Source organism: Lonchura striata, chromosome 3, assembly GCF_046129695.1.
Source record: "Lonchura striata isolate bLonStr1 chromosome 3, bLonStr1.mat, whole genome shotgun sequence".
NCBI lineage: Eukaryota > Metazoa > Chordata > Aves > Passeriformes > Estrildidae > Lonchura > Lonchura striata.
In genome coordinates this window covers 54,025,080-54,040,239 of record NC_134605.1, presented here as the reverse complement: position 1 = coordinate 54,040,239, position 15,160 = coordinate 54,025,080, and the positions used below count along the sequence as shown (strand labels likewise).

The 15,160-nt window shown below is 40.9% G+C and overlaps 1 protein-coding gene across 2 annotated transcripts in view; it reads left to right on the top strand.

Moving 5' to 3' along the window:
* The first annotated feature begins 1,052 nt into the window (after positions 1-1,052).
* SNX9 (sorting nexin 9) overlaps positions 1,053-15,160 on the top strand; it is a 61,338-nt gene continuing 47,230 nt past the window's right edge. Inside the window, exon 1 of one of the 2 annotated variants that reach the window (XM_021532100.3) lies at positions 1,053-1,197. In XM_021532100.3, coding sequence (XP_021387775.2) covers positions 1,186-1,197 — 12 coding nt within the window. In that variant the 5' untranslated portion in view covers positions 1,053-1,185. The remainder of the gene's footprint in view (positions 1,198-15,160) is intronic. The other variant, XM_021532099.3, reaches the window with a different exon arrangement.

Sequence of the window (15,160 nt, the reverse complement as noted above, 5' to 3'; positions counted from 1 at the left end):
TGAACAGCCAGCTTCCTCTTATTTCCTCATCCTCACTTTCCATGGAAACTATTTCACAGGTCCAACTAGGAAAATGTTTTCCAATGTAAAAAACTCTTTTAATAAAGCTCTCACTGTGAAACTATACCAATAGCAGAAAAAAAGCTTGTAATTCTATGGGCAAGGAAATATAGATGTAGACATTTATGCAGTTTCCCTACAGCTCACCTGCCTCCCAGGGCTCTCCCCGGCGTCCCTGGTGATTACACTGTGTATTTCCTTCCACAGAAAGGAAGTCTCCTGATTCCAGGCCAACCACTATAAATGGGGGTGCAGCTAAAGAAGCTGCACTTTTTGGATGATGCAGTACCTTGCATGATCACTGCTACAGTATTTTCAAATTCCCTTTGATTTAGCCTCCCACCTCATCTCTCCTGCAGGCTGGAAGTCAAGTGAGGTCGTAGGTATTTTTTATGAGATGGTCATAGAGTGCCCAACAGGAACGCTGCCGACCTTGAGCAGCTATCTCCTTGGTGCTTTTTGCTGCTGCTAACTGCTGCACACCAAGGCCCGGCCGAAACAGGTCAGGCACGACGTACACCGCCCTGGCAGCCGTGGATGGAGCCTAGCCGAGGGAAAAATTGCCTTCCTTGCTTTGAAATTTCCGTTCAAAGGCATCCGAGGGGCACATACCGCTTTCCTGAGGGCTCTCTCCCCCACGCGAACGAGAATTTGAAGCCGAACTGACTACAAATCAAAGCCCTTGAGGGCATGGGGGGTGGGCGAGGTCGGTCCGTCCGCCCGCCCCCATCGCCCCCGGGACCGGCCGGGGCGGCTCCCCCGGGATCGGCGCGGCGCGGCGGGTGCCTCCCTCCCCCGGCGCTGACGGAAGGGCTGCGGGCAAACAGCCCCGCCAGTGGCCCGGGTGCCGAGCCGAGCCGGCGGAAAGAGCGGCCGAGGCGCGGGCATCGCGGCGCGGCCACATCAGCCTCGGCCTGCCCAGCGCCGGCGCTTGGCTGCTGAGCCGCACAGCGGCCCCCAGGCGGCGGCGGCGGCGGCCGGGGACGCTGAGGAGGAGCCGCCTGCGCGGCCCAGCGGCGGCGGGCGGGCCGGACACACCGACCGAGCGGCCGAGCGGGCGAGCAGCCGCGGCACGGAGCGAGGGAGGGAGCGCAGAGCGGCAGCGCAGCCCGCGCCGGCAGCGCCATGGCCACCAAGGTGAGCAGCTCCGCGGTCGGGGCGCCCTCTGCGCCGGCGGGCCCGGCTGGGCGGGCGGGGGTCCCGGCTGGGCGGGCGGGCTGCGTGCCGGGGCGGGGGCCGGTCCTTCCCGCACCGTGCCCGGCCGCGGGACGGACGGGGGAGCGCCGCGCTCGGGCCTCGGCGCCGCTGCCCGGGCCCTGCTCGGGGCTCGGCGGAGCAGCGGCGACTCCGGGACGGGGGAAAGTTTGCTTTTCTGCCGTGTTTGTGGCCCCTCCGCCCCCACTCCTCGGCGGAATGATCGTAGTGTCCAAGAGCCGCCGGAGGCCGAGGGTGCTGCTCCTGCAGCCCGGGCGCCCCTTGCCCCGCTGCCGCCGAGCCGGGAGCGGCGGGCGCTGGGAGAGGCCTCGGCCACCGGCGGGCCCCGCGGTCCCGGCCCCGCCGCCCCGGCCCGCTCGGCCCCCGCCGCCCCGGCGCGTCAGGGCAGCTGATGCTTCCCCCCTCGGTCCGGGGCCGGCTGTGCCGTGACTGCGGTGGGAGCCCAGAGTCCGCGCTGCGCGGTCTCTTAATAGTAAGCTGTGATTTTACACGCCAAAAAAAAAAAAAAAAAAAAAAAAAAAAAAAAAAAAAAAAAGACAGGAAGTTAAATTTTGTTCAGTTCTTCAACAGTATCTGCTGCTAATGCAACTGTCAAAATTAGCCCATCCTATCTGAAAGCGTCCTCTTTCTAAATCAACAGTATTTGTTTACTATACTGGTTGATGAAAGCATCTCTACTTGTGTAGGTGTGAGTTAACATGCACCAGCAACTCATCTGTGACTTGTCTAAGTATCTCAGGAAGACCTTTTTGGTATTTGAAGTATTACTTTGAGTCACCTGATTCCATTAGCTTGGCCAGCAGTTTTAAAAACTTCCTTTTACTGAGGCAGTTCTCATACAGTGCACTATTTATGTTGCTCTTCTCAGTGCTGAAGAAATTCCGCATCTTGAATGTGTCAGATTTAATGTATAAGTAGCTGTCTCTGTAGCCATGTAAACTGATGGTGGCTCATGTTTGGATAAACTTTTTCCGAAGCACCGAGAACTTGATTTTAGGTTTCAAAATCACTTAGGCAGTTTTAAAATACAATGAATATGGTCAATATAGTGAAATTTATGTTTCTGTTGAGCTTTTAGAATATTGTTGATAGACTTGGTTTATACATTGGTGGGTTCCAGTAATTCATGAGATGTGTGTATGAATATTTTTCACTCAATCTAATGACTGTAGATGGCAAGAAAATTACTTCTGGTGTGTATATACTACATAATGCACAGTATGTTAGGCAGATACTGTATTAAACCAGTGTACTGTTTTTGAGCTCACTTTGAGGTGCAGTGTCCTCATGGGATCTGTGTTCTCTGCCGAACATATGATCCATTTTATTCATACATTTGGAAACTGTCGCTTTGCTTTTCGTTAAATATTTTTTGGAAACATTATGGCCCCAGACGGAAGGGCGTATAATTTCTGACTTCCTTCAAATCTTAATCTAATCCAGACTGGTTTAAAATCAGGTGGTGCAATTTTTTTCATTCTACACATTGCAAGTTATGGTAATGTACTTTGACTTAAAGGCTAAAATGATAAGTGATAGTCAGGAAAGAGTTGGTATTTTATTGCTATTATTTTATTATGCTGGTAACTCTGAGTAGTACTGAAGAGAAGCTTACTTTATTTTCTGTGAGCTCTACTCAGGAGATGGGTCCCTCTCTGCAAACTGCCCTATTTTGGATTTTATTTCATTCACGTTGTGCAAACATCACCAATAGTAAAGGATATATTGTTTTTTGAGCAGTGTGAGGGAGTAACTGGCTGAAAAAACAGTGTTTAGGAGCTCAACCAACTACTCAGTTGGCTCAGTCACCATTTCATTTGGAAAGTAAATTTTGTTTTTTAAATTGTAAACAAATTTCTCACTGTCTGTTTGTGCTCCTTCACAAATTGCCTCTTTTGAAAGAAATATTCAAGGTGTATTTGTATTTTATGTGAAATGTTAACAAAAATTAAACTGTAGTTTTCTGGAGTATGAATTTTTGAACTTTAATGGTGTCAAATACTGTATAGCTGCTAAGGGCGACTGACAGTCTGGCCTGGTCTGTGCTGCACGGGCTGTTAGTGCTTCCTGAATTGATTCCTGTTTAAACTAGAATATACTTTCCAAGGAAAGCTGGGGGTAAATTCAGTCTTGATTTTAATGCTTTCAGTGATAGAAAATCCAGTCTGTGTTTTTTGTTGTTGTTTTTAAATAATCTCTCTTGCTGTTGATGCTTCTTTCTTTTGAATCTGAACTTGCCCAGCATCTGTTTCCAGATTTATCATTTTCTCTACAAGATTTACTTGAATCAAGATTTGCTTGAATCAAGGCGTTAGATTTTGTGAGGATGGAAGATGCAGATAGGGGTTTCTTCCATAGCTAGCTTGTAATCCTTGGCCAGCTTGATAAACCACAGCAATTAAATTCCTAGAGTTTTCATGTATGAAAATGTGGTATACCATTGTGTAATGTGCTGACTCTTTTCTGTACCATTCAAAATCAATGCATTTCTTTTTGAAGCAAGAAAAGCTTTTAGGGGAAAGGACTACTATTTTCATACCAAGAAGCCCTTACTGATGCTTTCCTAGCATATTTGTTAGCTGGCAACTTGGCAGGGAGTCTTTTGTCCAAACAGTTGGGGTGGCTGTAGGCCTTAAGCACTCTGAGGGCTGTGGAGGCTGTGTCTGATGTTGTGAGCTAAATTAGCAGTGGCCATTGCTCCTTGTCCCTTCTTGCTCCTCATCCCATGCTGTATGAATATCCCAGGAGTCTACTCCATACACTTGTCAGGCCTGTTTTCAAGATACAATAAGTTGCTGAAATAGCAAAAATATTCACTGAATGGAAACAGTGGCGCCATTTCTTCAGTTCTGGGTAGTTGCAGTAGTTGAAAGTTTGCTCAGAGCTGACACAGAAGGTTGTGTGGGGTGGTATGGTTGGGAACAGGAGACTTTTATGGAGAAGGGTGAAAATATAAAAGGGAAATGGAAGAGCTGAGGCTTCTAGAGGCAATTCTTCTGTTGGCTAGATCCTTACTGTAGCTTGGCACTGGATTTCGTGGTTTGCTCAAGGTTATGTGCTCTAAAAACTGAAACAAATGTTAAATCCTATCAAAATAAGGAAAAAAAAAAGGTTATTTTGGGAGACTTTTAGAGTTGCATAGTCATTTAACTGAACCCGGCTTCAGAGGGTAAAGCAATTTCACAGTTAAGAACTGGTGATTTAAGTTAGATACTTTTATTTTGGATGCTTCCTTCTGAAACAGAGTTAACCTTACTAATTCCTTATTTCTAATTGTGTCACAAATGATGTCAGAAAGTGCCTGAGCCTAAAAAATTTTGAAAACTTGATCAGTTGCTCAAACTTGAAAGGAAGATGCAGTTTGGTAAATGTTTCTGTCATAGTTGCTTACAAAAGCCACGGATGAGATTGTCATTCTTCTGTTTGTTCCTTGTCACAGGGACATTTCTCTCTGTGCAACTCTATGAAAAATCATGAGAGAGAGAGAAATGTCCCTGTGACGGTTCCTTCGTAGTTTCTTTGGCCTTTCCTATTCTTTCCCCACTAGAGTTTGCCAAGTCCCAGCTTTACTCATGTCCTTTCTTTTGTTTTTGAGTTTCATTGAATAGGGAGAGTTAGAAATGTCAGGAAGCAATATGCTGGCTTTTAAACAACATTCTCCCTACCTTAGCCTATTTTTAAACTTATTTATTATTTTAAAATGTAGGCAAGTCCTTTTCTTGAAAAGACTGATGTTTTGCCATTTGTTAAGCCCTGATTTCAGAAGGAAGTGAGATAGGCTGTGGGCAAGACAGTTCTTCCAGTTCTTCTGGAACCTGTGCTGCTAACGTGTAGTGACAGTTTTAATTTAGAAGTTGAAACTAGGAGCTGATTTATTGGTGTAACATTGTTCATGTTGGTGACATTGCTTTCCCAAGAGAGGTTTTTCATAAGGCAGTTGTTGATAAGCTTTGTGAAGTTAGGCCCCTCTTACTGTCAATACCAAAATGTTTTTTTCTTTATAACTTTAGGGGCACTTATATCCCACCATTATGTTCTTGATTGTTCAGTGGTTTGTGTACTTTGAGGGCACATTTATCTGGTTCTGTTTTCAGGACTGGGCCTTTTTTTGTGGGAGGAAGTCCTTTAAGATAAAAGCTACTGAATATTCTGTTCTTTAAAGAAGATACAACTTAACAGTACTTCTAAAACAAGGAAATGCTTCAAGGCTTTCTTGTTCATCTCATCATGTGGGATTTTCTCTTAAAATGTCACTGGCCAGGTATAGTTGAATTCAGCATGGTTCTTGTAATTGTGGCAAGGTAAGGTCATGATTTACATACAAAAATTTCAGGTAGGGAAAGGTAACAGCACATCAGACTTAAAGATTATAATCCTTAAGTGTATGTCCTTCCTCTCTTCTTTCTTTTTCATTCTCTATTACTCTCAGCAGTATAAGGCTTCCCGAAGAAGTCCCACATTTTCCTTTATACTATCACTTGAGTTGGTTAGAAACAATTCTTTGTTCTGATTCGCAGCTGGGAAGTGAAGCACCCCTCTGTGCTAAACACTCCAAAATACCCAGACTTTGTGTTCTGTTAATCTACATTTTGCGTTGTCCTAACTTTGGAAGTAGACTCCTTTCGTAAATCTCATCTTAAGGGAAGATTCAGTTAATAAATCTTAATACATCTGTGAGTTGGGATGATCCTCTTCTGTGCAGATCACGTCATAATCCATTCAACATGTTCCATTATTTAAATTCAGCAAAACAAGGCATAATACAAAACATGAGATCACAGATGATCTGTGTATGTAGGTTGTGATGGAACAAAATTACTAGGTGAAGTAATGATTTTGATTTTACAGTCTAATGATGTGAAATGTTGTTTGGGTCTTTTAGGCTAGTATTAAGTAGATGTGGGGATACTTCCTGGGGCTTTTTAGATTATTTTGGTTTGGTGGTTTGTTTTTTAAGGTGCAGTAAGATGACTAGAGAAGGGCAAAATGTTTGGTAATGCAGGTTAACCACAGATTCCTGACCTATTGGAGGAATAAGATGTTAGGATGAGCATGAGAACTGATAGGTTTTTTTTGAAGACACATATTTTCTGTTCTTTTGTCTTTCTGTCCAGCCTTATGGTCTTAGGGTCAGTGCTACGTGGTTTATGTTACATTGATGCAATTACCAGTTCAAGGCTTCTCATTTCTGTGCTGAAAAGCTGGAGAGCTGGTAAGATTCTGTGTGATGCTGTGCTTGAGTAATGATTCCTCTGACTCAGTTTTTCAAAGTTATTTTGAGCGCCTAGGCAGAGTCATCAGACACATTACCAGAGGTCATAATTTAAAAACATGATTACAGCAGCCAAAGAGAAGGAAGTCTGATATCAGATGTCATAAGCTACATCTGGTTTATAGATTCAGAGTTTTGGGTTTTCACTCTGTAAAATACCAATATATTTGTAATACCAATATATTTCTCCGTATATTGGTATTACTTCAGCAATAAGGCTTTACAGTTAACTGTAGCTTTGTAAGAAGGTTTATTTTACTGCATTCTTTCAAGGTTTTCCTCTGAGTTATCTTCCTGCTCAGATTTTCAGTTCTTGAAAAAAATCGTAGAAGAGTGTGTGAATATTCAGTGAACCTCTCCTTATTTGATTAGGGCATCTGGCAAATTTCAGAGTTTACAGAGATCATCAAGGCAAGAATCATTTGAGAATTTTGCCATTTCAAATATGTGGGTTCCCTCCTGTATTGAATTTACAAGCAATTGTAATGTTTACAGTGTTGAAAACAGTCTTGCAAAACATTTCAAAAGCAGGTAATGGAGAAGAGACTGTAAAATAGTGGGAGTAATTTGTTTCAACCAGCCCTGCAGTAGGACAGATGAGCATTTACTTATCTAGAATTATTTAAGTAAATAGCTATTGCATTTTTCAGCATTTAAAGCTAAACCTCTTCTATTTCAAAGTATGTTTCACAATTACAATTTCTCAGAATTCACTTAACACTGCTTGGAGGGCTGAAAATCAGAGCTTGTGCTTTTATTTTCTTTAGCTGTATTCCTGCTTTCTCAGCAGTTTATGACTGGAAAGGAGCTTCCCAAGTAACAGAAAGTTCAGACAACAGAGCAATCATGTAGTAGTCCAGTAAGCAAAATTCAAGTGCTACTGCAGAAAGAGGAAAAAAAAGTGTATTGCTTACTGGAAAATTTAACTTAATTTCTGAGCATTATCATTTTCTTTCCAAAACATTATTTATCTTTGAGCTTTGTGTTAATAAGAAACCTGTGTCAATAATATTAAAAAAGACATTTAAGACCAGAATTATTTAACTCTGGCAGATAGTTCTCTGTGAGACCCACAGTAAGGGGAGAAGGGCACAAGGAACAGCTCTTCCTGTAGAGAGCTGCTGTTATGCAGCCTGGCCCAGCTGTTGTGTAGTTGTGAGGAAACATTTGGGATATGGTATGGTATGAAGGGCACATGAGCCATCCTGGGCACTGCTGGTAACAGGATGTATGCTCATAGAAGTGTGCTGGGTGAAGTCAAACCAGGGACTCTGTATGTGAACATGTTTTTTGTGGGTAAAAGCTCTATTTCCTCCTGTATTTTAGAGCAGCTCTTCCCCCAGGCCCTGCCCTTTAAAGGAAGCCACTGTACAGGAGGGGTTTCCAATGTGCAAAATAGGTGGCTGGAAAGAGGAGGAGGTGGTGAGAAGATGGGCAGTGCAGCTTGTGGAAGGTCTCTGGGGAGTCCAAGCAGAACAGCTGCTTCTGGGGAGAGGCAGCCATGTCTGGCCTGGGGTTTCTGCAAGTGGGACTTGCCCAGGTGAAATTGTTCAGTCCCACTCCTGTAAAAAAGTGGGGACTGGTGAAGAACTGGTTGATGGGTCTTATTTCTTATGATTTGTCATTGAGTTACTGACTTCTGCTCTGGGTTGCCATCTGCTCCTCCTTGGCAAGGGAACTGTTGTGATTTTATTTTTTGTATTCATGTGGTATCTCTGTTTAAACACAGTAGGTTTTGGACTTGCTTTGCTTTTCCCAGCCTTCTGAGACTGCAGTTCTCAATGTTCAGAGCAAAAATTACTTGTCATCTCAATTCAAGCAAAGTGTTTGCTTTCCTAATTGATAGAACAAAAGGGCTAATTTGTAAGAACAGCTATAAAAATTCCCTTAGGATAGCTTTAAACTCTGTGTCCCTTCTGTATGATGGGTATGGGTTTATTTTTTCCTCTGTGGTGATTATATAAGTGGTTTCCAGAAGAAAGACAATTGATATAAGGCTATTACATTTATTGTTTTTTCTGGTTCTTATTTAAATTCTAGCATTGCCTGAAGAGCCTATACAATTCATCTTTCTGCAGCAGTAAGGTGAGACTGATGAGGTGCTTCACTTCACCTTATAGCTTCATCAGATTTGAGAGTGAAGCTTAAATGTTTTATTTCATCCTCTTTTTTGAAGGGGTCAAGGTTTAATTCAGTAACTGAATATTGCAATTTCATATGATAATATAACATAATTAGTGCTTACCTAGTGACAGCACACTTCTTTCAGCAGTACTGTAATTTCTTGCCTTAATAACCCTATATTTTTCTTCTGAAAATGATTGCTTGTAGAGTACAAAATTAAGCATCTTCCTTGCTGCAAATAACTAGACCACAGTCTTGGATGTTTGTATGAATGTTGTTGAATTACAATTTTTTTATCAACAGCTCTGTCACATTCTGTGAAGCTGCTGAATTTTCTAGTAATTCATAAGGAAGCAGAAGTTCTAACTTTCTTTTCAGACTTCTTTGATGCTTTCTGTCACTGTAGAGGTTGCTGGTAGAAGAAAAATCTGTGAGGTGTTCTGTCAAACTTTCAGTGTTGCATGACTTAATCCTGTCATTCATTACATCTCTTGGTTTGTTTTTTTATTTATTAAATGCATCTGTCCAGGCATTATTTTTCTTCTTTTTTTATTTCTTTGTCTTAAAGTGGGATATGCCTACACTGCTAGTGTGCACATTGCATTACATTGCAGGTCATTAATGCCCAGTTCAAGTGCTGAGTGTTCTCTAGCCAGGTCTAATCACTGAGCTTTGCTTATTTGACCTGCTATTTATCATAAAGTAAAGTTTGTAATTTTACAGGGTCTTTTACTTTTCTGCACTGCCAATAGAAAAGCCTGAAATAGGTGTAGGCTTGGATACTTCAAAACCCAAAAAATGTGTACCTTGCCCCTTTGTAGAGTAAAGAACCTTCATCTGATAAAATGAGTATGCATTTATGTTGGTGTAACAGTTTTCTCACTTGTGTTCATAAAATAAAAGATGGGCTTTCACAAAGTAGTATTTCTAATAAGAACTAAGAGATAACAAAACATTAGCACATTGATTAATGTTGGTTACTCAAGTAACAGAGAATTTAGCAGAATTCCATGTGGAGAGCTTATCCTGCTGCGTTTCAGATTCCTTCCCAGCTGCTTTCAGTGAGCGTGCTATTCAGCACGTGTTTTCCTATTAATATTTAAAAATATTTGGGACTTCAGAGTAGTACAGCTATTCCATTCTGTATTGTACAGATGAAGTTTATTTGAAGTAGCATCATTTTAACATGCACTTAGTTTGCTTTGCCAGTTATTCATTTGCTTCTAGAGTGGCCTGTGGTACATTGCGTTCCACGATGCGTAATAGTGTGCTGAGTCTGAAAGGGCTTGAAGTTTGCTAGATAACCTTAGCGAAACTTTGTGCCTCTCCAATTATTAGGTAATTACTATTTTTTTCTAATCTCTGCTCTCGTAGAGGCAGCACTATTGTGTGACTACAAGCTGTCTTAATGAGTAGGTCACAATGTGGCAATTTTTCTGGTGAATGCTGCTGGCTTTTTCTGAGACCTTTGCATCTTATTGGCTTGTTCTTTGGGGACAGAACTGTGAGGGAGCAACAGTGATGGCCCTAAAGTTTCAGGCAAACATCAGGGGCTTTGGCACAGCAGGCTTCTAAAACACGCCATTAAATATTGGTTCAGCAAACAGTTGCAAGTTTTGCAGTTTGATTTCAGGGATACAGTAATGATTAATCTAGGCAGAGATTTTAATCACACTTGAGATAAATGCATCCTGCCTCACATCCATAAATGCAAACCCAAGCTGTACTTGCTGCATTTATTACTTGCTGTAGTTGTGATGAAACTGGAATTAATGTTTTCAAATGGAGCATTGAGTCCCCAGTTTATCTGAGGGTCTGGAAAAGGTTGGTATTCAGAAAGGAAAACATGGAGAAGACTGGGCACTTGGAGCAGTGCATTAAATTGATTCTGAAAAAGGTCTGATATCACTGGAGTTCCTCACTCATGGTAGAAGTTGCAGTACCTTTTTAACTGAAAACTAGTTTATAAGTAATGTTTTAAACAAGAAAAAAGCTTTTCAGGTGCTTAACCCAACTGAAAGCTCAGATGTGATTCAGGGGAGTATCTGAGTCAGTGTTTGGAAATATCTCTAAAATCACGTGGGTGTCTTGAATGTATTTCTGCAACTGAATTTCCCTTGCTTTAGTATTGGGTGCATGGAGATTCCTATTCTTGGGTCTGAAAATACCCCGTAAATAAGTCAATATGAACACACCAAAATGTAACCAAGCACCTGTTTTAGTAGTGCATGGTAGTTATTCTGAAAATATGCTGCTTTTTTAAACCACTGAACTGCTTATAGATAATTCTCTTTAATATTTTTAAGCACTGCTGTAAATCTAGAAAACTTCACAGTTTCTCTTTGCTTTTTTCATGCTCTGTGGTATGGTTGTCTACCCACCTGACATAACTGCATGGAAAGAAGCTGCAATTTGTTTTAACACCTTACAATTTTAAGATCTGTTTTACTCTGAACACTTTTAAGAGATCTTAGTCATATAACCATTTTAGACCTCATTCTGCATCAATGACTTTTAGTCCCATATGCTTGATTTGAACAAGAGGCTTCCTGTGTAGGAATTCACTTGAATGGAAGTTCTTGGTGTGCATTCTGTCTGTAATGCTGGCCAGAAACACGTTTCACTGGGCTTTGGGGTGTGATGATGTTTGCTGACAGGTAGACAGCTGTAAAGAAGCTCATGTTCTGTGAATCAAAATTAAAATATGTAACAAAAAATGAGTGGGACTAGCCTGAACTGAGTTCAGGTGGTCTTTCATGACCAAAAAATTATTTTCAGCAAGACAGTGAAATCCTGTGTGGTAGATCTGAGGAGTTAATCTGACCTCACTGAGGAACTTCTAGAAGTGCCAGTGGTTTAAACCACATGCATGTTGCTGGGAATTGAGTATTGCTTTCCAGTCCCTTACCCCATAAAGGTTTCAGACTTCGTGTTTTGTATTTTTTGGAAACTCTTCATGTTTTGTTGTTAATTCTACTATGAGATAGACCTTTTAATCCAGTACTAAATACCTGCCTGATATATTGTAGGCACATGCAGTTTTGCATCTGTCTGCAAGCATGTTTTACTAGCGGGAAGAAATTACACAAGTCCTTGTTTCTTAGATTTTGTCTGTGTTTAATTTGCTTCTAATATGCTTACAGTCAGTACTGTTGACTTCATATGATTAGCTGTGGGCTAGTGAACTTATTTTAGAGTTGAAAAATCACCCAGAGGAAAGTGAGCCAGCAGGTCAAGAGACATTTTTAATCTGAATTTGTAGAGCAATGTGAGGATCCAGCAGTTAGAGCTGGTGAGGAAACCTGGAGTAATGGTACCTGAATATTGTGAAACTCTCTTCATACAGAAGTGGAGTTCTTTACTTAGTTTTTACTTTTTGGATGAGTTTGCTTTAATTCTGATGTTGCTAAAAGCAAAACAAAATCATATGGAAAAGAAATGTAATACTAAAGGGAGGTTTTAATTTAAACAAGTGAATTTTATTTTTTGCTTATTGTTTAATAAAATCATCGTATAAGATGTTCCAGTTTCTTCAAGCTAATTTTCTAGGCGACGTTAATGAGCACATACACAAGAAGTGATGCCTAGCACAATACAAGCAATATACATTTTCTCCAGTTACTTTATATTAGTTAAAAAGATAAACATTGGTGTCTTCTTCATAATAAATCTTTATCACTTTACAGGCAGTTGCTAGCATAATGGATAATCTCTTGAATTACTAAGGTACTGTTTCTGTAGGACTCTGTCTTAGAAGACAGTGTCCCTTGTGTTCCTCTTATTCTTCTATTGTCAATTTTTTGTTTATTGTCTCCTTTGTTTTGTTGTCTCTTAGGAAAGCCTGTGAGAGGAACATGTAGACATTTCTTTACCACAGGCAGGACAGAGAGTTGCTGCTTCTCTAGGCTGAGAGTCGTAGCACTTGAGCCACTTGATATTTTTGCATAGGCTATCCAAATGCACACTTTGCCTTGCAGTCTGATAGAGTTTGACAGAGGGACTAAAATGAAAAGGCATTTTTTTTTGTCGAATCATAGCCCCAGATGTTTCCTTCATTAGTAGTATAAATGTTTTTTATATTTTCAAGGCCAGGATGGACGGGGCTTTGAGCAGCCTGGTCTAGTGGAAGGTGTCTCTGCCCATGGCAGGATTGCTAAAATAAGATGATCTTTAAGGTCAGTCTGACCCAAACCCTTCTATGATTCTGTGGTTCAATGCTGCAGACGATGCAGTGAAAATCCTCTTCGGATTTGGAGCACTTAGCTTTTAAATGAGCTTAGATTTCAGGCTAAAGGATAGGGAAATTATTAAATCTACTAAATGTTAGGCACTGTTGGAAGAATGCTGGTGTCCTCAGTCTTCTGAGGGACTGACATGAAGGGCTCCTGTCTGTATTCCTGTATTCTTACTGTTTTTCTCAGCATTTTGGACACCAGCCCTTTTAAACTTCTTGCAGAATTCCCCATAATATCCACAGAGGGTCTTAGCATGTGTTTTGATCTGTAGCTAGTTTTTTCAAAGATGCATTGATTAAAACATGGCAACTTAAGTAGTCTGTTTGTGAATGGTGACACAAAATGATGGCTAAGCTGTCATTTAGATCCATGCCTACTCTGTGTCCTCTCCAGATCTTCACTGGCACAGTGGAGACAGCAAGGGGTTTAAGACTTCTGCTTCAGCTGATAACAAGTCAGATGGCTTGCACTTATTCTAAGCAGTAAAATACCTAGAAACCACTAGTTCTTTACAGACAGTAATCACAGGGTCAATTGCTGTGGAAGATTAGTATAGGAAAGAAAATGAAAAAAAAACAGTTTTAAGTTAATTGTTTTTTGTGTGGAAGAGTATTGTCACTCTTTAGGTTAAATGCTTCATTTTGAACCACTCTTTAGGAAGTAATCAAAATATACTTCTATTTTCTGAAGTGATGTATTTGCAGCTAGGTTTTTGTCTTTATTATTTTCTTTCCGCTTTCTTAATTTCTCCAATCCTAAGATCCCCACCTGTACACCAGCTATACAATTTCTGTTTTGTTCTCTTAGAACTTCCCTTTAGAATGAATATTTTATTTCTAAAAACAATATATATGGCGAAAAATAATTATTAAAAAAAAAGAATGGAAAAAACTTCACCAAAAATGTACTAAAAACCAAAACCCAAACCCACATCCAAAAAGCTTTTAGAAGATAACTAATAAAATAAAGTCTGAGAAGAAATAAATGCATTTTCCTCTTCTGTTCGTCCAGGTGTGAGCAATATACTGCTTATCGGTATTTCACAAGCAGTGGTTTCAAAGGCTTACTAAACCTACTGAAGAATATTTGTACTAACTGAAGCAGTTTTTGTAGCAAACTGTTCTGAAGTTTATTCATACCAGATGTGTTGCTGGAGTTACTTGAGGTGACCAAAAGCCCTTTGTTGTTCATCCCAGCTAAAAGCTTAGGCTGCTGTCCTGGTAGAAAAGTTCAAGTTTTCCCACTGGCACGGCCATTTAAAATGTGAGGACTTTGACTTGTTTAGAGCCAATGCTAATGATTAACTTCTCTTTATTTAAAAAAATTATTTTATTTTTGACATTCTGCCAGGCTTCACAAGTTAATGGTTTATGCTTCTCCAATGGATGCAGGTTTCAGAGAAAGCTGCACTTACCTGCCTCGTATACTTCCCAAAAGAGAAATCCAGAATTTGATCCTCTTTCTGTCAATATGGGAGCTGCTGCCATCAGCATGAGGTGTTGCCATGTTGTTGCTGTGATGCAGCAGTTATATTTCTGATAGTGGCACCAAGCAATTTAAACCTGTGAATCCTTGTCTCTTGACAAGAGCAGTGCAGGGTGGCTGAAGCCCTGAACTGCTGAAGTGCCAACTGTGAAGAGAAATGTGTGCAGTCATGAGAATTTCATGCTATGACACTTCTATGGATATTTCCTTTTGTACTATCTGCCACTGCCAGCTGACCAAGAAAAGCAGTTGTGGTACAAGTTTCCTAAATTGTAACACAAGGTTGAAACAGATGAATCTATGGTGTAACACTAGATCTCTTTCTAATACAAATGAAGCTGTATGCATAGGAAAAGTGTTTTCAAAGGTGTGTCAAATTTTTTAGGGGTTTGTTTGATTTTTGTGCTCTGAAGCATACTTTGATGCAGAACTGTTGCATTGCAGTCAGGAAATCCAGCACTACAAAAACATTTTGCTTCAGAAGTGTGAAGTTAAAGAAAAACCAGTAGTCATTCTATGTGGGTCGTTGATCATTCATCTCAAGGAAGGCTGAGGCAGGGAAGATGTAAAAGCTGCTCTGAACACAACTGATGTGCATTAGCTGTTAGCCTGTCTGCTTATGCCTGGTGAGGAATACACAGAGGCTTTCACTGTCCTTCTTCATGACAGAGCCACCCTGCTGCAGCTGAACTGTAATCCAGGCAAGTTTGGCACTGCGCACATCAGGATTATTCAATTTTGGGGTAAGGTGCTTTTCCATCTGAGCCTA